Source organism: Mustela lutreola, chromosome 1 (assembly GCF_030435805.1).
Source record: "Mustela lutreola isolate mMusLut2 chromosome 1, mMusLut2.pri, whole genome shotgun sequence".
Classification (NCBI taxonomy): Eukaryota; Metazoa; Chordata; class Mammalia; order Carnivora; family Mustelidae; genus Mustela; species Mustela lutreola.
In genome coordinates this window covers 138,194,629-138,212,555 of record NC_081290.1, presented here as the reverse complement: position 1 = coordinate 138,212,555, position 17,927 = coordinate 138,194,629, and the positions used below count along the sequence as shown (strand labels likewise).

The window sequence follows — 17,927 nt, the reverse complement described above, 5'->3', positions numbered from 1 at the left end:
TTGCATGAGGCAAAGTACATATTTACTTATGTTCTTTATTTATGCAATAATGACTTTAATAATTTTATCACATTTATTTTTTTAAGTTTTTATTTAAATTCAGTTAGTTAACATGCAGTGTGACGTTAGTTTCAGTGATTCAACATTTCTGTACACCACGAAGTACTCATCACAACTGTCCTCCTTATTCCCCATCACCTATTTCCCCTGTCCACCCAGCCACCTCCCATCTGGTGGCCATCAGTTTGTTCTTTTTTTTTTTTTTTTAACATCTTAATTTAATTTTTTTCAGTGTTCCAAGATTCATTGATTATGCACCACACCCAGTGGTCCATGTAATTAATACGTGCCCTACTTAATACACACCAACAGGCTCACCCATATCCCCCAGCCCCTCCCTTCCAAACCTCTCAGTTTGTTTCTCAGAGTCCATAGTCTTTCATGGTTTGTTGCCCCCTCCAATTTCCCCCAATTTACTTTTCCTTTCCTTTTCCCAATATCCTTCATGTTATTCCTTATGCTCCACAAATAAGTGAAACCATATGATAATTGACTCTCTCTGCTTGGCTTATTTCACTCAGCATAATCGCCTCCAGTCCTGTCCATGTTGATTCAAAAGTTGGGGATTCATCCTTTCTGATGGCTGCATAATATTCCATTGTATATATGGGCCACATCTTCTCTATCCATTCATCTGTTGAAGGGCATCTCAGCTCTTTCCACAGTTTGGCAGTGGTGGTCATTGCTGCTATGTACATTGGGGTACAGATGGCCCTTCTTTTCACTACATCTGTATCTTTGTGGTAAATACCCAGTAGTGCAATTGCAGGGTCATAGGGTAGCTCTATTTTTAATTTTTTGAGGAATCTCCACACTATTCTCCAAAGTGGCTGCACCAACTTGCATTCCCACCAACAGTGTAAGAGGGTTCCCCTTCTTCTACATCCTCTCCAACTGATTTTGGCCATTCTAACTGGTGGAAGGTGGTATCTCAGTGTTGATTTGGTATCTCAGTTTTGATTTGACTTTCCCTGATTGCTAGTGATGAGCACTTTTTCATGGGTCTATTAGTCATTTCTATGTCTTCTTTAGAGTAATGTCTGTTTATGTCTTCTGCCCATTTTTTGACATGACTACCTGTTTTTTAGGTGTTGAGTTTGAGAAGCTCTTTATAGATCTTGGATATCAGCCCTTTGTCTGTAGTGTCATTTGTGAATATCTTCTCCCATTCTGTGGGTTGCCACTTTGTTTTGTTGACTGCTTCCTTTGCTGTGCAGAAGCTTTTAATCTTGATGAAGTCCCAAAAGTTCATTTTCACTTTCGTTTCTTTTGCCTTTGGAAGCATGTCTTGGAAGAAGTTGCTGTGGCCAATGTTGAAGAGGTTACTGCTTATGTTTTCCTCTAGGATTTTGATAGATTCCTGCCTCACATTGTGGTCTTTTGTCTATTTCGAGTTTATCTTTGTGTATGGTGTGAAAGAAAGGTCCAGTTTCATTCTTCTATACATAGCTGTACAATTTTCCCAGCACCATTTATTGAAGAGACTGTCTTTTTTCCACTGTATATTTTTTCCTTCTTTGTCAAAAATTAGTTGACCATAGCACTGAGGGTCCATATCCGGACTCTCTACTCTGTTCTCTTGGTCTATGTGTCTGTTTTTGTGCCAGTACCATGCTGTCTTGGTGTTCATAGCTTTGTAGTAAAGCTTGAAATCAGGCAATGTGATGTTGTCAGATTCGTTTTTCTTTTTCAACATTTTCTTAGCAATTCAGAGTCTCTTCTGGTTCCATAGAAATTTTAGGATTGTTTGTTCCAGCTCTTTGAAAAATGTTGGTGGAATTTTGGTTGGGATGGCATTGGATGTACAGATTGTTCTGGGCAGCATCGACTTTTTAACAATGTTTATTATTCTGATCCATGAGCATGGGATGCTTTTCCATCTTTTTGTGTCCTCTTCAATTTCTTTTATGAGTGTTCTGTAGTTCCTCGAGTACAGATCATTTACTTTTTTGGTTAGGTTTATTCCCAGTTATCTTATGGTTCTTGGTGCTATAATAAATGGAATTGATTCTCTAATTTCCCTTTCTATATTTTCACTGCTAGTGTAAAAGAAAGCAACTGATTTTTGTACATTGATTTTGTATCCTGTCACATTACTAAATTGCTGTATGAGTTCTAGTAGTTTGGGGGTGGAGTCTTTTGGGTTTTTTATATAAAGTTATGTCCTCTGTGAAGAGAGTTTGATGTCTTCTTTGCCAATTTGAATGCATTTTATTTCTTTTTGTTGTCTGATTGCTGTTGCTAGAACTTCTAGTACTATGTTGATTAACAGTGGCAAGAGTGGACATCCTTGTCATGTTCCTGATATCAAAGGGAAGGCTGTCAGCTTTTCCCCATTGAGGATGTCATTTGCTGTGAGTTTTTCATAGATAGCTTTTATGAAGTTGATGAATGTTCCCTCTATCCCGTTTTTATTCAGGAATGGATGCTGTATCTTGTCAAATGTGTGTTTTTTTTTTTTTTTTTTCTCCATCAATTGAGAGGACCATGTGGTTCTTCTCTCTTCTCTTACTGATTTGTTCTATCACATTGATTGATTTGCAAATGTTGAACCACCTTGCGTCCCATGGATAAATCCCACCTGGTCATGGTGGATAATCTTTTTAATGTACTGTTGGATCCTATTAGCTAGGATCTTGTTGAGAATCTTAGCATCCATATTCATCAAGGATATTGGTCTGAAATTCTCCTTTTTGGTGGCGCTGTTGCCTGGTTTGGGGATCAGGGTTATGCTGGCTTCATGAAAAGAATCTGGAAGTTTTCCTTCTGTTTTATTCTTTGAAACAGCTTCAGGAGAATAGGTATTATTTATTCTTTGAATGTTTGGTTGAATTCTCCAGGGAATCCATCAGGTCCTGGACTCTTGTTTTTTGATCACTGCTTCAATCTCGTTACTAGATATTGGTCCATTCAGGTTGTCAATTTTTTCCTATTTCAGTCATGGAAGTTTATACGTTTCCAAGAAATGGATCCGTTTCTTCTAGGTTGCTTAACTTGCTGGCATGCAACTGTTGATAATAATTTCTGATGATTGTTTTTATTTCCTTTATATTAGTCTCGATCTCTCCCCTTTCACTCATAATTTTATTAATTTGGGTCCTCTCTCTTTTCTTTTCTTTTTTTTTTTTTAAATTTACTTATTTATTTGACACACAGAGATCACAAGTAGGCAGAGAAGCAGGCAGAGGGAGAGAGGGGGAGGAAGCAGGCTCCCTGCTGAGTAGAGAGCCCGATACGGGGCTCAATCCCAGGACCCTGAGATCATGACCTGAGCCAAAGGCAGAGGCTTAACCCACTGAGCCACCCAGGCACCGCTCTCTTTTCTTTTGAATTAGTTTGGCCAGTGGTTCATCGATCTTATTGATTCTTTCAAAAAAACAGCTTCTAGTTTTGTTGATGTGTTCTACTATATCTCTTGTTTCTAAATCATTGATCTCAGCTCTAATCTTAATTATTTCACTTCTTGTGTGTGAGGTTGGCTTAATATATTGTTGATTTTCCAGTTCTTTAAGGTATAAAGAGAATTGGTATATTCTGGATTTTCAGTTTTTTTTGAATGAGGCTTCGATGGCTATGTATTTTCCATTTAGGACTGCCTTTGCTGTATCCCATAGGATTTGGACAAATGTGTCTTCATTCTCATTGGTTTCCAAAAATTATTTAAGTTCTTCTTCGATTTCCTGGTTGATCCAAACATTCTTTAGCCAGATGGACTTTAGTTTCCAAGTATTTGAATTCCTTCCAAACTTTTTCTTGTGGTTGAGTTTAGTTTCAAAGCATTTTGGTCTGAAAGTGTGCAAGGAATAATCTCAACCTTTTGGTATCAATTGTGCCCTGATTTGTGACCCAGTATGTTGTCTATTCTGGAGAAAGTTCCAAGTGTGCTTGAGAAGAATGAGTATTCTGTTGTTTTGGGGTGTAATGTTCTGTATATATCTATGAGGTCCAACTGGTCCAGTGTGTCATTTAAAGCTCTTGTTTCTTTATTGATTTTCTGCTTGGATGATCTGTCTATATCTGAGAATGGCATGTTCACATCCCCTACTCTTAATGTATTCATATCAGAATGAGTCTTTATTTTGTTTAACTGTCAACTTACGTAGTTGGCTGCTCCCATGTTGGGGGCATAAATATTTACAATTGTTAGATGTTGGTGGATAGACCCTATAAGAATTGTCTAGTGTCCTTCTGTATCTCTGACTACAGTCTTTAGCTTAAAATCTAATTTATCTGATACGAGAATTTCTACCCCATCTTTCTTTTGAGGCCTGTTGGCATGAAAGATGCTTCTCCATCCCTTCACTTTCAGTCTGGATGTATCTTTAGGTTCCAAATGTGTCTCTTGTAGACAACATATGGATGGGTTCTGTTGTTTTATCCAGTTTGCAACCCTGTGCCTTTTTATGGGAGCATTTAGGCCATTCATGTTGAGAGTGATTATTGAAAGATATGTTTTTATTGACATCATGTTTCCTGTGAAGTCCTCGTTTCTATACATTGTCTCTGTACCTTTCTGGTCTATGTCACTCTTGGGTTCTTCCTTCTTTTATAGAATACCCCTTAGTATTTTTTTTTAGTGACAGCTTGGTGGTCATATAATCTTTTAAACCTTGCCAGTCTTGGAAGCTCTTTATCTCTTCATCCATTTTGAATGTCAGCCTTCCTCGATAAAGTATTCTTGGCTGCACATTCTTCTCATTTAGTGCCCTGAATATGTCTTGCCAGCCCTTTCTGGCTTGCCAGGTTTCTGTGGACAGGTCTGATGTTATTCTGATGGTCTTTCCTTTGTATGTAAGGAAACTTTTCCCCCTAGCTTCCCTTAAAACATCTTGTATGAAATTATGATTCATGAATTTTATAATTAAGTGTCTGGATGTCTTTCTAGACTCATTGATCTTGGGAGATGCCCTTTCTGCCTCTAGGACATGAACACTTGTTCCATTCCCTGGATTAGGTAAATTTTCATCCAGTATTTGTTAAACTATATCTTCTAGTCTTCTCTCTTTTCCACCCCTTCAGGGATTCCAATTATTCTGATGTTAGAATTTACTTCCCTGGTTATTTATTTATTTTATACCATTTATTTGCCTACTTCTGTTTCCATGGCTTCTAAGTTGTTTGTTCCAGGCCTCCTCCTGATCCTGCTTTTCTATCAGTTTGTCTTCTAGATCACTAATTTGATCTTCTACCTTGGTTACCCTAGCTGTTAAGAGTATTTAGATTAGATTGGATCTCATTAATAGCATTTTTTTTTTATTTTGGCCAGATTAGCACTCACTTTCACCCTTAGAGATTCTATTTTGCCTCTAATGATCTTCTTCAACCTAACCATTGCCTGGACAACTTTTACCCTGAATTTCATTTCCAATGTACTGTTTATGTCCATATCCAATAGTTCTGTGGCAGAGGTCGCAGTCTCTGAATTTTTCCTCTGTTGGGTGTTCTTCCTCTTAGTCATTTTGGTGAGAGATGGTGAGGGGATGTACAGCTGAATATATCAACCACGATCTAGTCATCTCCACGGATGATCTCTTGCCCCTATAGAGATCCAGAAGTGTATAATCTTATATCTCAGGCTGATTTCACGAGTGTTCAGAGTGTTCTGGTAGATATTTAGCTCACTTCAGGGGACTGGTTGAAACAGGGTCTCCTACTTCTCTGCATCTCGCCTCTCCTCCCAGTTTGTTTTTTATAGTTAAGAATATATTTTTTCGTTTGCCTCTCTCTCCACCCCTCTTTTTGTTCATTTGTTTGTCTCTTGAATTCTATATATGAGTGAATTCATATGGTATTTTTCTTTCTCTAACTTATTTCACTTAGCATAAAGCTCTCTAGCTCCATCCATATCATTACAAATGTCAAGATTTCATTCTTTTTTTATGGCTGAGTAATGTTCCATTGTAAATATATATACACACCACACTTAAAATGCCACATATAGCTTTAAGGGTTTACAGACCTGAGATCCCTTGATACATATATACACACCACACTTATAATTCCACATATAACTTTAAGGGTTTACAGACCTGAGATCTGTGAATTCTCCTTGGACATGAATTCTCTGTCCATGAATTAAGAAGCCCTGCTCTAGAAAATGAGAAGGCTTCTATTATAGCGCCTGACACAAGGACTTTGCTGTGAGTATCACAAGTATCCATTTCTCCTGATTGTTTTACTGGAATAGTTTTGGGGACAAGAGGAGGAGAAAGAACAGCACAGGGCAAGGAAGTGAAGGGAACTATATTCTGAGTGTTAACAAGACACCACAGAGACTTTCCTAAGGCCCTGTTTCCATCATTGATGTGGAACCATATAAATTTACTGACTGCAAATCTAGATCTGATGAACTGCTTCAAAGTCACAGCTTCCTGGATCACCTGGGTGGTTCACTAGTTTAAGCATCTGACTCCTGGTTTCAGCTCAGGGCTGTGATCTCAGAGTTATGAGATTGAGCACCATGTCAATCAGGCTCCACACTCAGCATGGAATCTGCTTGAGATTCTCTCTCTTCTTGCTTTGCTCCTCCTGCTCATGCTCTCTCTGTCTCTCAAATAACTAAATAAATCTTAAAAAACAAACAAACAAACAAACAAACAAAAAAAAATGAAGTCACAGCCTCCTATGCTTATAGCTTTATCAGCTTTAGGGTCTTCAATCAATATAAATAGTTCATGTGTTTTAGAAATGTACCTTTAAGACTTTTGCCTTATATTTTTTGAAAAGAAAAGAGAAAAATAACCAAGTGCCTAGACCAATAAAAAAAGATTTATATATCTACATGTATCTTTCTCTCTATATATATGCCTAAAAACTGTTTGCCAGTGATTAACAAAGAGCCATGGAAATTTCTAGAGAAAAGCTATTCTCATGAATTATACTGCTGGATTTTTAGGAAATTCAAAATTATGTAATCTAGGGATCCATTTGAATTTTAAAATCTTCATGACAGACAGTAAACTGTATTCAAGAAATCTTCCAATGTATCATAGAAATTTATTCTTGCCCTTTATATGTGAAATGCTTTCAGTAATGAAAAATACCAAAATTCAAATCAGGCATATCCTCCTTTATCATTTTTAATTTTTTCTTGAAGCTTCTTAATCTGAATTTGTCATTGATTCATAAAATACATATAACTCTCTTTCTCTCTTAATCTCTCTCTCACTCATATATGTAGGTATATATGAAAATTTTGAGACTATAATACCTGGGAAATTAGAAATTTCTGCTGACTTAAATATAAATGAATTAGAGAACATGGAAATTAAAGTTTAATTATATATAGCTAGATTTTTAAGTCATGGTATCAATATTGATGACTTTTTGACAGCTATAAATGCATTACTGCTGAGTCACTCTTATGTTTATAATTAGTGGGAATAGAAATGGAAAATATGACAGTAATCCACCTATCTGTAAAGCTTATTATATCATAATTGCAGGTATGATTCAATTTAGGATCATGAATCCTAAGAGTGAGATTAATATTCTAATGGATTTATTATACTTATGCATTTTATGGTGTTGTTTATAATGGGCTAGTTGGCTAGCAGAATCCTAGATTTTGGCAAATCAACTTCAAACCAGAGACAACATATTGTAAAAGGTTTCATTCTGAGATAATAATTCCATCTTATTCTCTTTCTAGTTTTGCAAAGAGTGCCATACTTTTGAGTCTTAGTTCCCTTATTATTAAATCAAGATAATTAATTCAGCATTACAGTGGATATTATATAATATATAATGTTTTATCAAAGTGTGAAACTCAACATAATCAACATTTCTCTTAGTAATGGTGGTATATTCATTTTTTAAACTGTGGCAGAATAGTAAAAAAGACAGTATGTGCCAGTTGGCCAATGCCACAAAAAAGGTTTCCTAGAAAACCAACCCAAAACTCAGTGGCTTTAAACAAGGATTAATTTAATCACAGATCTGAGGGTTGTCTAGGGCTTGGCTGATCTAGTTTGGGCTCAGCAGGGAAGGTTGAGCTATGCTTCATGTATTTATCTCCTTGTGTGACCAGTGAGCATAATGATGGCAGTGAGTCAAGAGACGGAAGCCATGTTGAGTGAGAAATTTTCAAACCTCTGCTTGCTTTACATCTGCTGACATCCTATCGGCAAAAATAAGTGCCATGGCCAAATCAAGGTGTGAGGAACTATACCCCTATCTAGGGTTAGGGATGGGCAGTGAAAGAATTTCAAACTGCAACAGAGAATTAGAAATTTAATGCAATTTACCAGAGTCACTGGTCTCAAACTGTTTATAATTTAATGCAAGAAGGACAAAAGAAAACCATTTTAATAACAAAAAGACATAAGGCAAAAAAAAAAAAAAAAAAAAAAAAGAAAGAAAGAAAGAAAAAAAGAAAAGAAAAATGTCACCAGCTGAAGTTTTGTGCAAGGCACACAAACCACTGAGTCCTGGAGAGGGGAGTCAAGAGCCACTTTCAGTCACCGCTTTGCTCTGCCATCACTACCTCCAGCTTCATGCAGCAGGTTCTTTTTCCTGTACTGCTGTAGACAGCTGGGCATGGGGACAGTGCATCCAACTTAGCCTGAGGATTCCTGGCACTGGGAAGGGCTCATCACGTAGCCTCACCAGCTGGAAGCATCACCTGCATCTGCTAGCAGACCTGCCCAATCCTCCAATAAACATGTCTGAAACTTGAAAAAAAAAATTTTTTTTAAAGTATCTGCTTCTACCTCTATAAAATGTAATTCTAGGACCCACAGGCAAATAATCAGCCAGTTATCTCAGACATCTCAAAGAAAAATTTGTTTCTAAGGCAGAAAGGAGCATAATTACATAACATTTTCCCAATTGCTATCCTCCTGAAGTTAACAAGGGAAATAAAGAATCCTACTGTCCTTACAATGTACCACCTGAGGCAGACTACCATTATTAAATAGGCTGCAGAGCTTCATATTCAAAATTTCTGGGTGGCTGGCTCTGGTGGTGTCGGGCATAGAAATAATTAATCATTGAGGCTAGGAAAGCATGCAGAAATGTGATTAAATGTAAGTCAGAACCCATGGATCAAAATCTCCTACAACCTAAAAACAGATACTACTATAAGAACAAGGTATATTCAGAAGAACTAAATAAGGAAAAGGCAGGACTGTATCCTACAGGAAATGGTATAGTCACAATGCTTATAGTGGGATAATAGTAACAGAGTGGAAAAATCATGTGATATGGAGTCAGAACACCCAAGTTTGTCTATGATTCAGCCAGTTAATAACGTGAGTGTTCTAAAGTTTTTTTAACCTTTCTGATCCCATAGCCACAGTTCTAAATACATATCGGTATCGCCTATAAGGTTGTTAAGAAAATCAATTGAAGTAATATTTGTGGAAGGGTAATACCAAGTATAAGTGTTAGAGGTTACTATTTTGTTAACACACTGATATCACGGTACCAAGTTTTTGTCAGTTAAGTTCATAGAAAGAGTAATACAAAAGGGATGCATGATGGACTGGACCACAAAATATAGGCCACTTAAAAAGTGTTTTTTTGTTTGTTTTGTTTTGTTTTAACTTCATCTGGAAGAAAGAATAGCTTTATTCCTAGTTTAATCTTTGTTCCTTGGCCATTGAGTGCATTGCTACTGTCATAGAGTGGCCCAGTATACATGGCTAATGTTCCACAAGCATTAAGAGAGGTGGTTTAGAAATGATGCTGTTAAGTCTCTGCATTTCCCATCAGTATCCATTTGTTTGAAGATACTCAACTTCGGCATTTCTGAAATAATAGTAGCCTCAATTATAGGAAAACCCTACAAAGGTACACCGTGATGGTTAGCTTTATGTGTCAACCTGACTGGGTTAATGGATATACTGGCCAGAGAGGTGGTAAAACATTATCACTAAGTATATTTGTGTGGATGTTTCTGGAGGAGCTTAGCATTTAATAGGTTGACTACTCAGGATCTCAAAAGATAGGGTGATGCCCACTTTCACTGGTGAGAAAAGAAGATTGTTCTTACCAGTGAAAGTGGGCATCACCCTATCTTTTGAGGTCCTGAGTAGGAAAAAAAAATGGTGGAGGAAAGGCAGGTATGTTCTCTGTTTGAGCTGGGACATATATTTTTTTCCTTACCCTCAGATACCTGGCTTCTCTTTTCTTAGGGTTTCAGACTCTGACTGAAGTATACCATCAGCTTTCCTGGTTATTCAGCTTGAAGATGGCAGCTCCTTGTAGGACTTCTCAGCTTTGATAATCAGGTAAGCTAATAAGTCCCATATGTAGGAGGTTTGCTTCTGTTTTTCTGGAGAACACTGACTGATACACAGACATAATCGTGAGAGAACTCAAACATGGATGAGTTGCTATTCTAAATGTGCCTTGAGTTAATCTATCCCTCTTCTCTCCTTTCATTATATTTGCTTTGTGACCAATGACAAGCAATGGATGCAAAAATTCACTTTCAGATTGAAGCAATGACCCAGGTATCTTTTCTTTAAAAATGAGAGAAAGGGTGATTTTTACATATATGCATTCTGTGAATATAATAAGCATAAAATATGATATAAAGTGGGGGAGGGGAAGAGATTGGAGGTTAAGAAGAGTTAATTTTTTAAAATTAATTCATTATTTGTTTATTTGACAGAGAGAGAAAGAGAGATCACAAGTAGGCAGAGTAGCAAGCAGAGGGAGATGGGGGAAGCAGGCTCCCTGCTGAAAAGAGAACCAGACACAGGGCTCCATCCCAGGACCCTGAGATCATGACTTGGCCGAAGGCAGAGGCTTAAGGCTTAACCCACTGAGCCTTCGAGGTGCCCCAGAAATCTTAATTTTTAAGAAAATCTAGATTCAGGTGCTTGGTAAAAATAAACTGTAAAGAGGATAATTGTGTTTCATATCTGTCATAAACTAAACGTTATCTTTGGCATAAAAATGATGACACAGTGTTTATCTCATCTTAACTAGATTCAAAGTATGAAGCCGGACTGCTCTTCACCTCTTGGATGAGTATTTGGTTCACCCTTGATGAGGATGAAACCTGCTGATAGATCACCAAAAACTGGAAGATTATTTTTTTTTAAACAAGCAAAGCAAAAAGCAGCAGAAAGGAAATTCAGAGTTGCAGAATGAAATCTTGTTTGATGCTACTGAAAAGTAATTGAATTTGTAAATACCAAGCAAACAGCTCAATGTAAAGCAAACGATATGTGGATGTGTTGACGTTTGAGCTTGTCTTATAGAGGGAGGAAAAAAATTAATCTTTAAATTTGAACTTATGAAAATCATTATCTGCCTTTGGACTTCTTATATGGGGATCTCCAGTTCATATAAATTAGTTGAAAAGGGATCTGAAATAAGCTAAGTTCTAGTATACTTGACATAATATTAAAAGGGATATTTGAATATGTTAAGTGGAAGATAGAATGTCAAGTGGGAGAAGTATTCATTTCTTAAAATTATTGATAATTTAGTATGTTTTAGAATGTAATGGCTAAATTTAAACTGAAATAATGTAAGGGTCTCATTTAACAAGATCTATTTGTTGTTGTCATGATAACTGCAACCTAAGTCAGTAAGACACCCTTAGAAATAAACAGCTTTTATGTAGAAGGTGAAGAAATCCTCTAGCAGCACATCTGGGGCACATCTGCATTATTTGGCAATATTTACCTAATGTAGTTAGAAGTAATGCCTTTATACATCATGCGCACCTTTGATTCAAATCTGCATTACCAGTGGCTGGTCTTTTTCCATTGTGCATCATTTCACAAAATGTATGCAATTCTCTAAACATTGAGACATGACGATTCTGGGTAGCTTTTTATTTCAGTGTCTTTTAGATTGAAATATATAGCAATTGCACAAAGCAATGCTCTTTATTATGTTCTCTACTGGAGGTATGCAATCAAGGTGCAAATAGGATCTGTACGCTAGCAGAGCCTGTGGAATGCAGGTTGTCAGTCCCGTGAATACAGGACAAACTGTTGCTTATAGAGAAGGGTTGCAACCTTCTGGCCATGCACAGTCTAACTCAGTTAATTATATGCAAAGACTGTGCTGTGAATTCTTCATCCTTTAAATTAGGTTAATCCCTCGTATACTGGAGACTGAAGCACTAAACACTGACTTCTTCCTTGACTAACATTCTGCACAGCTGAAGTAAATTTTAAGAGATCCTACGGAGATGACATAAGTGTGAAATGAACATCGAGTAGCCTTAAAAGTGAGAAAAAGATCAACTTTAGGACTGCCTATAAATTGAGAAGAATATGGAAAGAAGGAGTATAATTTCTTGTACTTTTGCTTTGGTGGCAGAGTTTATAGTTTTGGTAAAGATGTAACTCCACATTATGCCTGCTCTTTTCCTTTATTTTATTTGACTTTATTGTACTTTTATTTATTTGTAATAGGTCAGAGCAATACAAGAAGTGTCTGGCCTTGCTGGAGTGTAAATTTTGATTGATAACAGAAGAGGCTGAAAGGTGTGCAGGGCACAAATAGTACAAGAACTTGTGTTCTGCATGGAGTAGTTTCAAATCTCTCTTGTAGATTTGAGTTAGATGACCAGTGAAGGATGTTAGGTAGAGAGGAATATGTTCAGGTTTCTGTTTTAGGAAGACCACTCTATCTACAGAACGGAGGATGGGTCAGGCAGGTGTATGAGACAGAGAGCAGATGAAAGGAAGGACTGTTTGCTGGTTAGTGCAAGAAGGCGGGAAGAGATGATGAAGATCATGACAAGCACCTTGTTTTGGTTTATTGGTATCACAATCCTTTTTTCCTCTCTTGGGACAACTGGAATGAATGAATCTTTACTACTTCTCTGGACATTTGAAAATAGTCAACTACTGATATTACTCAAATAGAAAAAAAAAAACATTTTAAGCTCTTTATCATAATTTTAATTCATTTAGGCACAGATTATTTCAGAATTCGCACTATATGCCAGGTGCAAATCTGTTTTCTCCAATGTTATAGTGAACAAGATTAATGTGGTCCCTTCAGCTACCAGATGTATAATCTAGGGGATGGTTTACAGAGAAGTAGTCTTGGAAATAGAATATAATGCAGTCGATACTATGGTAGGAGTAGGACACAGATGAATATTTGCGCGGTTAAGGGAGGGCGCACGTCTTATTCTAATTAAAGGAATCACAAAAGGGCTCTGGAGGATTTAAGGTCGAAACTGAAGGAGGAGTTTGGGTTGGTTAGAGACAGTGGGGAGAGAAGGGAAAGTTCAGGGAGACGTAAGAACAGTGACAGACAGAGAACGTGGCTCGGCTAGGAGTCTGACTTGATCTAGCCTGTTGGGATTGGAGACTTGTCCCGGTCCCAGAGGATCCAGAGATGAGGCTCATTGTACTATATTATCATCCTAAGAAGAACACAAATTCCTTTGGGGCAGGAAGCTGTATAATTGCTATAATTTGTCCTGTCTTTAATATTCTATGTATGCATCAGTGAGGGAATACAGTGGGAGCATTCTTAGTGGCCAAAATGCAACTATTTCCTGTTCCCAGCAGGAAGGCTGGTGGTGGGTTGGGGTGGGGAGAAAATGGGAGGAGGATTATTTTACTTGCAGGAAACTAGAGTACTCAGAGCACTTGTGCATGTCTAATCCTTCAGAATTCCTTTATCTAAACAGGCACTTGCCTGCTCCTTCTGAGGGCGTCACTTCCTGGCTTCCCAAACTGCAATAACTAGAGCATTGGTGGCATCACCCTGGCCCAAGACAGGTTTTCTAGTAGTTATAATTCAGTGTCCTGACTTCATTTATTGAATGAATTTATGCCCAAAATAGAAGCTTCCCTCGAGATCCCACACTTTGTATTCTTCCTCCTTTTTTCCATAGCAGAGCTGCCCTGCCTGCTATTTATCAGAGGGTCTGAAAGGGAGGTTTAATTTCCAAACTATTCAAGGATGCTCTTACGGGGTGTCATTCACTGCACCCACTGACTTCTGGACCAGCACAAATTGAATTCCATGCATGCGTGCTTATCTGTCTTTGACAGTCCCTTGGAATCTTGTCTCTCAAGGCAAACGCAGGGGCTGCACCATCCCCAGTCCCCTCACTTAGTGCCTGTTAGTCCCTCCCTGCTACTTCAGATGCTTCTTCATCTGGGGCTTTCTGTAGTGTCTGCTTCCTGCCCCTGCTGACTGAAGTCTTCTTTAGCAAATGCCAAACCTTCTAAAGTGTATATGGGATAGTCTCCAAATGAGCACCACTGATGTGCGCTGAATAATAACAGATTTTAATTTGAGTGTAGCCTGTGCCCCATGAACTCTGTGTATTTGCTGCACCTAGTCATAAAGTGCAAAGAGCAAAATTAAATTAGAAAGAAATGGTATGCCAACAAAATCTCCAGCTTCAGGAAAATAAGGCAAATACCTCTTCTTAATAAGAGAATTGACACACTTTTGTATAAAAGCCACAGTTTTCATGCTTTTTGAAAGGTGTAAGGGGATATCCTTCCATGGAGAATCTGTGGCATTCACTGCTTAGAAATAGGACAGTTTCTGACTTCTGAAGGTGAGAACTACAGTATGAGTGAGGATGCAAAGCGAATGACCATATTGCCAGGTAGCCATCTTGAGGCGGAAAGCGCCCAGCTAGAAGTAGCTGCTAGGACATCTCCTACCATTATCATTGCTGATAAGCTGGCTTAGTTGTTGATCAGTAGACGTTCTTCCTTACATCTTCCTAGTTCCCTGTGCGGCAGCTACTAAGGATGTAGAAATTGAGAAGAAAGACTGAATATACCAAAGATATGTGGCTAGAGAGGAATTTAGTTCAAAAGAAAGGTAGTCCCCTCATTAATAGGTGTGACAGAAGGTAAATGGCTAGCATATAGTTATAGGTCACACACACACACACACACACACACACACACACACACACACACACAGATATATGGCATGCAGGAGTCAGTAGGATGCCATGTCTCCCCTCAAAATGTGTCTGGAAGGGAGTAGATATCCCAGAAGTATAGCTCAGGAATAGATGAGTCCTCACGGCTCCCCCAAGCTGGATTTCTATACAGAATAATAATACTCCATTCTTACACAAAAGCTGCTACTTGGATCTGTTTTCACCTACATTCATTAAACCATACACTATAGCAGTTCTTGCCAAAGACTTTTATTAGGAATCTGAGAAAAACTCAGGAGGGCTGTTTGACTTCTACATGACAGTACATTTGACTCCTCAGATTTTCCTTTGGTGGTAAATTTTGCTCCTGCTGACAGCAAGAATAATTGCTGCCCACAAAGTTTAACTCTATTTTCTTGCTCAATTTTTACAGTGTAAGCAATCTTGGACAACAACGTTTTTCAGACCAAGTTCTGCTCTGGGCAGGGAAAAGCAAATTGTATTATGATGTCTGACCCTGGAGGAGGGTGCTTAATTTGGCATTATGTGTCATTATGGGAAGGGTACTTACTTTGAACTCATCTTGGTATTTCAGTTAATAGCAAATTATGGATTATTTTTAAAAAATTTACATGCAAATTGTTTTATTAAATAAGTATAATATCATGAGGTAAAGTTTTCATATTTCAAAGTATTCCTAGCTGTTTAGGTGTTTGTATCTTGTCTTGCACTCACTGTTGATAGACTATTGTGTTTACTTCATTCTTCTTCCACTTGGCATTCCCATTTAGGAATGAGAGACTTGCAGACAAGAAAATGACTTTAGTGTCAAATATTCCATTATCTATTTTTACTGATATGACCCACTGCGCCTCCTTGGGATCTATAAAAAAAAAGTCATTACTGTTTTAATCTTTAAAATATATGTGGTATAATTTTGCATCCCCAGCAAAACTATTCTTCTCTTGAGATTGCGTCCCAAGAAATTTTAACACTCAAGAACTGCAAAAACTTTGATGATTGATTCTAGTTCTTTTTTGACATGTCGTCTCTGTTGGGAAACTTGCAGTTTTCCAGGCCCCTCTGTTACTGACTGGTGATAGAAGGCTGTTGTCCTCTACTCTTCCCAGATGACTCCTCTATGATCCACTAAGTTTCATCCCTGCCTCACTGCACAATTTGGGAGAAAGCTCGCTTATTAATTAATTAATTAATTAATTTTATTTATTTATCTCAGAGGTATTGATGTGCAACCTTTTGAGGGCAGCAGAGAAGACCAATTATCTGAAACAAAGCTGTCTGCCAGAGTCAGGAGTTTGCCTTGTATCCTCCTGTACTTAAAAAAGGAACTCTCCACTTCCATATCCTATCTTCGGTAGGCCACAGATAAAAATCTTGATGCCAGGATGGAGGGACTCTGAAACTGACCAAAGTTCTCACTACACATTCTGCCATAGGACTGACCATGTCCGAGAGTAACTGATAGAGCAAGGACCTCCTTTCCTCTCTGGTCCAACGATAAAATCCAAAATAAAGGGTATGTTTCCCAGATCTAGACTATTCATTTCTATATATGATCAGTTTGTTCTAATAATGATCATGATAGTTTGTTAGTTTTGAAGAGAAATACTAATAATACTTAATTTCACTACATCATATATTTTGAACAAATTCTGACTTCTTTAAGGTCACCCAAAAAAGAAGATAAAAAATATTTTTTTTATATTATCACTCTTGTCTTTTGAGTTCACGTTTTGAATATTGTTCTTGAGTGCCTACTTTTATTTTTATTATTTATTTATTTATTTTTAAAGATTTATTTATTTGACAGAGAGAGAGAGAAAGATCACAAGTAGGCAGAGAGGCAGGCAGAGAGAGAGGGGGAAGCAGGGTCCCCGCCAAGCAGAGAGCCCAATGCGGGGCTGGATCCCAGGACCCTGAGATCATGACCTAAGTCCAAGGTAGAGGCTTAACCCACCGAGCCACCCAGGTGCCCCGAGTGCCTACTTTTAATTTCAACTTCATGACAAAATTTGGACTATCTAAAACCCATTAGGTTTTATTCTCAAATCCTAAATGACAAGTTGAGCATTAACTATAAAACGTTTTAAAAACTTATTCATTAAAACAGACACTGCTTCCAGTTTTGGAATGAATAAGTCACTGTAATAAAAGGGACAGCATAAGGAATATAATCAGTAATGCTTTAATAATGTTGTATGGTGACAGATGGTAGCATGAACATAATGTATAGAGAAGTTGAATCATTATGCTGTAGACCTGAAATTAATGTAGCACCATGTTAACTATACTCAAATACAAAAAGGAAAACCAACAAAATAAACAAACAACCAAACACAAAAAATAATGACAAAATAATGACAAAAAAAAGAAATAGCTATAAAGTAAACGTTTATGGCAATTGAATTTCCAAATGTTGGTAATCTTAGCAATAGTCAGCTTATAAAAATAGACCTGACTCTTCACATCTTAGTATTCACCCTTTGAATAAAGACTTCACAGTTCTCACCAAAAGGTAAAGTATAATTGATTCTCCTGTGAATCTGATCTGACACTGTCACTTCCTTTTATTAATAGAATGTGGCAGAACTGAAGATTTACCTCCTTGGAGTCTAAGCTTCCAAAGACCTTTGTGCTTTGATTGCTTTACTTGGAACTCTGCTACCACCTTATGAATAGGGTCTGCATGATATGGATCATATGGCACCACCTCCACCATTGCCCCACTACCAACCAGCCAGTCAACAGGCATGTGAATGTGGCTTTTCTTGGACAGACAGTCCCCAGCCTACCTGTCATGTGACCACAGCACATGACAGAGTCCCAGCTGAGACTAGCAGAGCTTAACTCAGATTAGTACAACCATGTGATACATAAACATGTGAGCAATATTTATAAATAATATACATATTTTTTAAGTTACTATTGTTTGTACAGTCTGTTACATAACAATAGATAAGGGGTATAGGAACTGGTTCCTGAAATGGGTAATTGCAATAATAAA

At 37.6% G+C, this 17,927-nt stretch overlaps 1 protein-coding gene across 1 annotated transcript in view; it reads right to left on the bottom strand.

Annotated features, from left to right (window-relative positions):
• LOC131825540 (DNA-directed RNA polymerases I, II, and III subunit RPABC1-like) overlaps positions 1 to 17,642 on the bottom strand; it is a 129,861-nt gene extending 112,219 nt beyond the window's left edge. The window contains exon 1 of the mRNA XM_059165041.1: positions 17,525 to 17,642. Coding sequence (XP_059021024.1) covers positions 17,525 to 17,642 — 118 coding nt within the window. The remainder of the gene's footprint in view (positions 1 to 17,524) is intronic.
• Between the last annotated feature and the right edge of the window lie 285 nt (positions 17,643 to 17,927).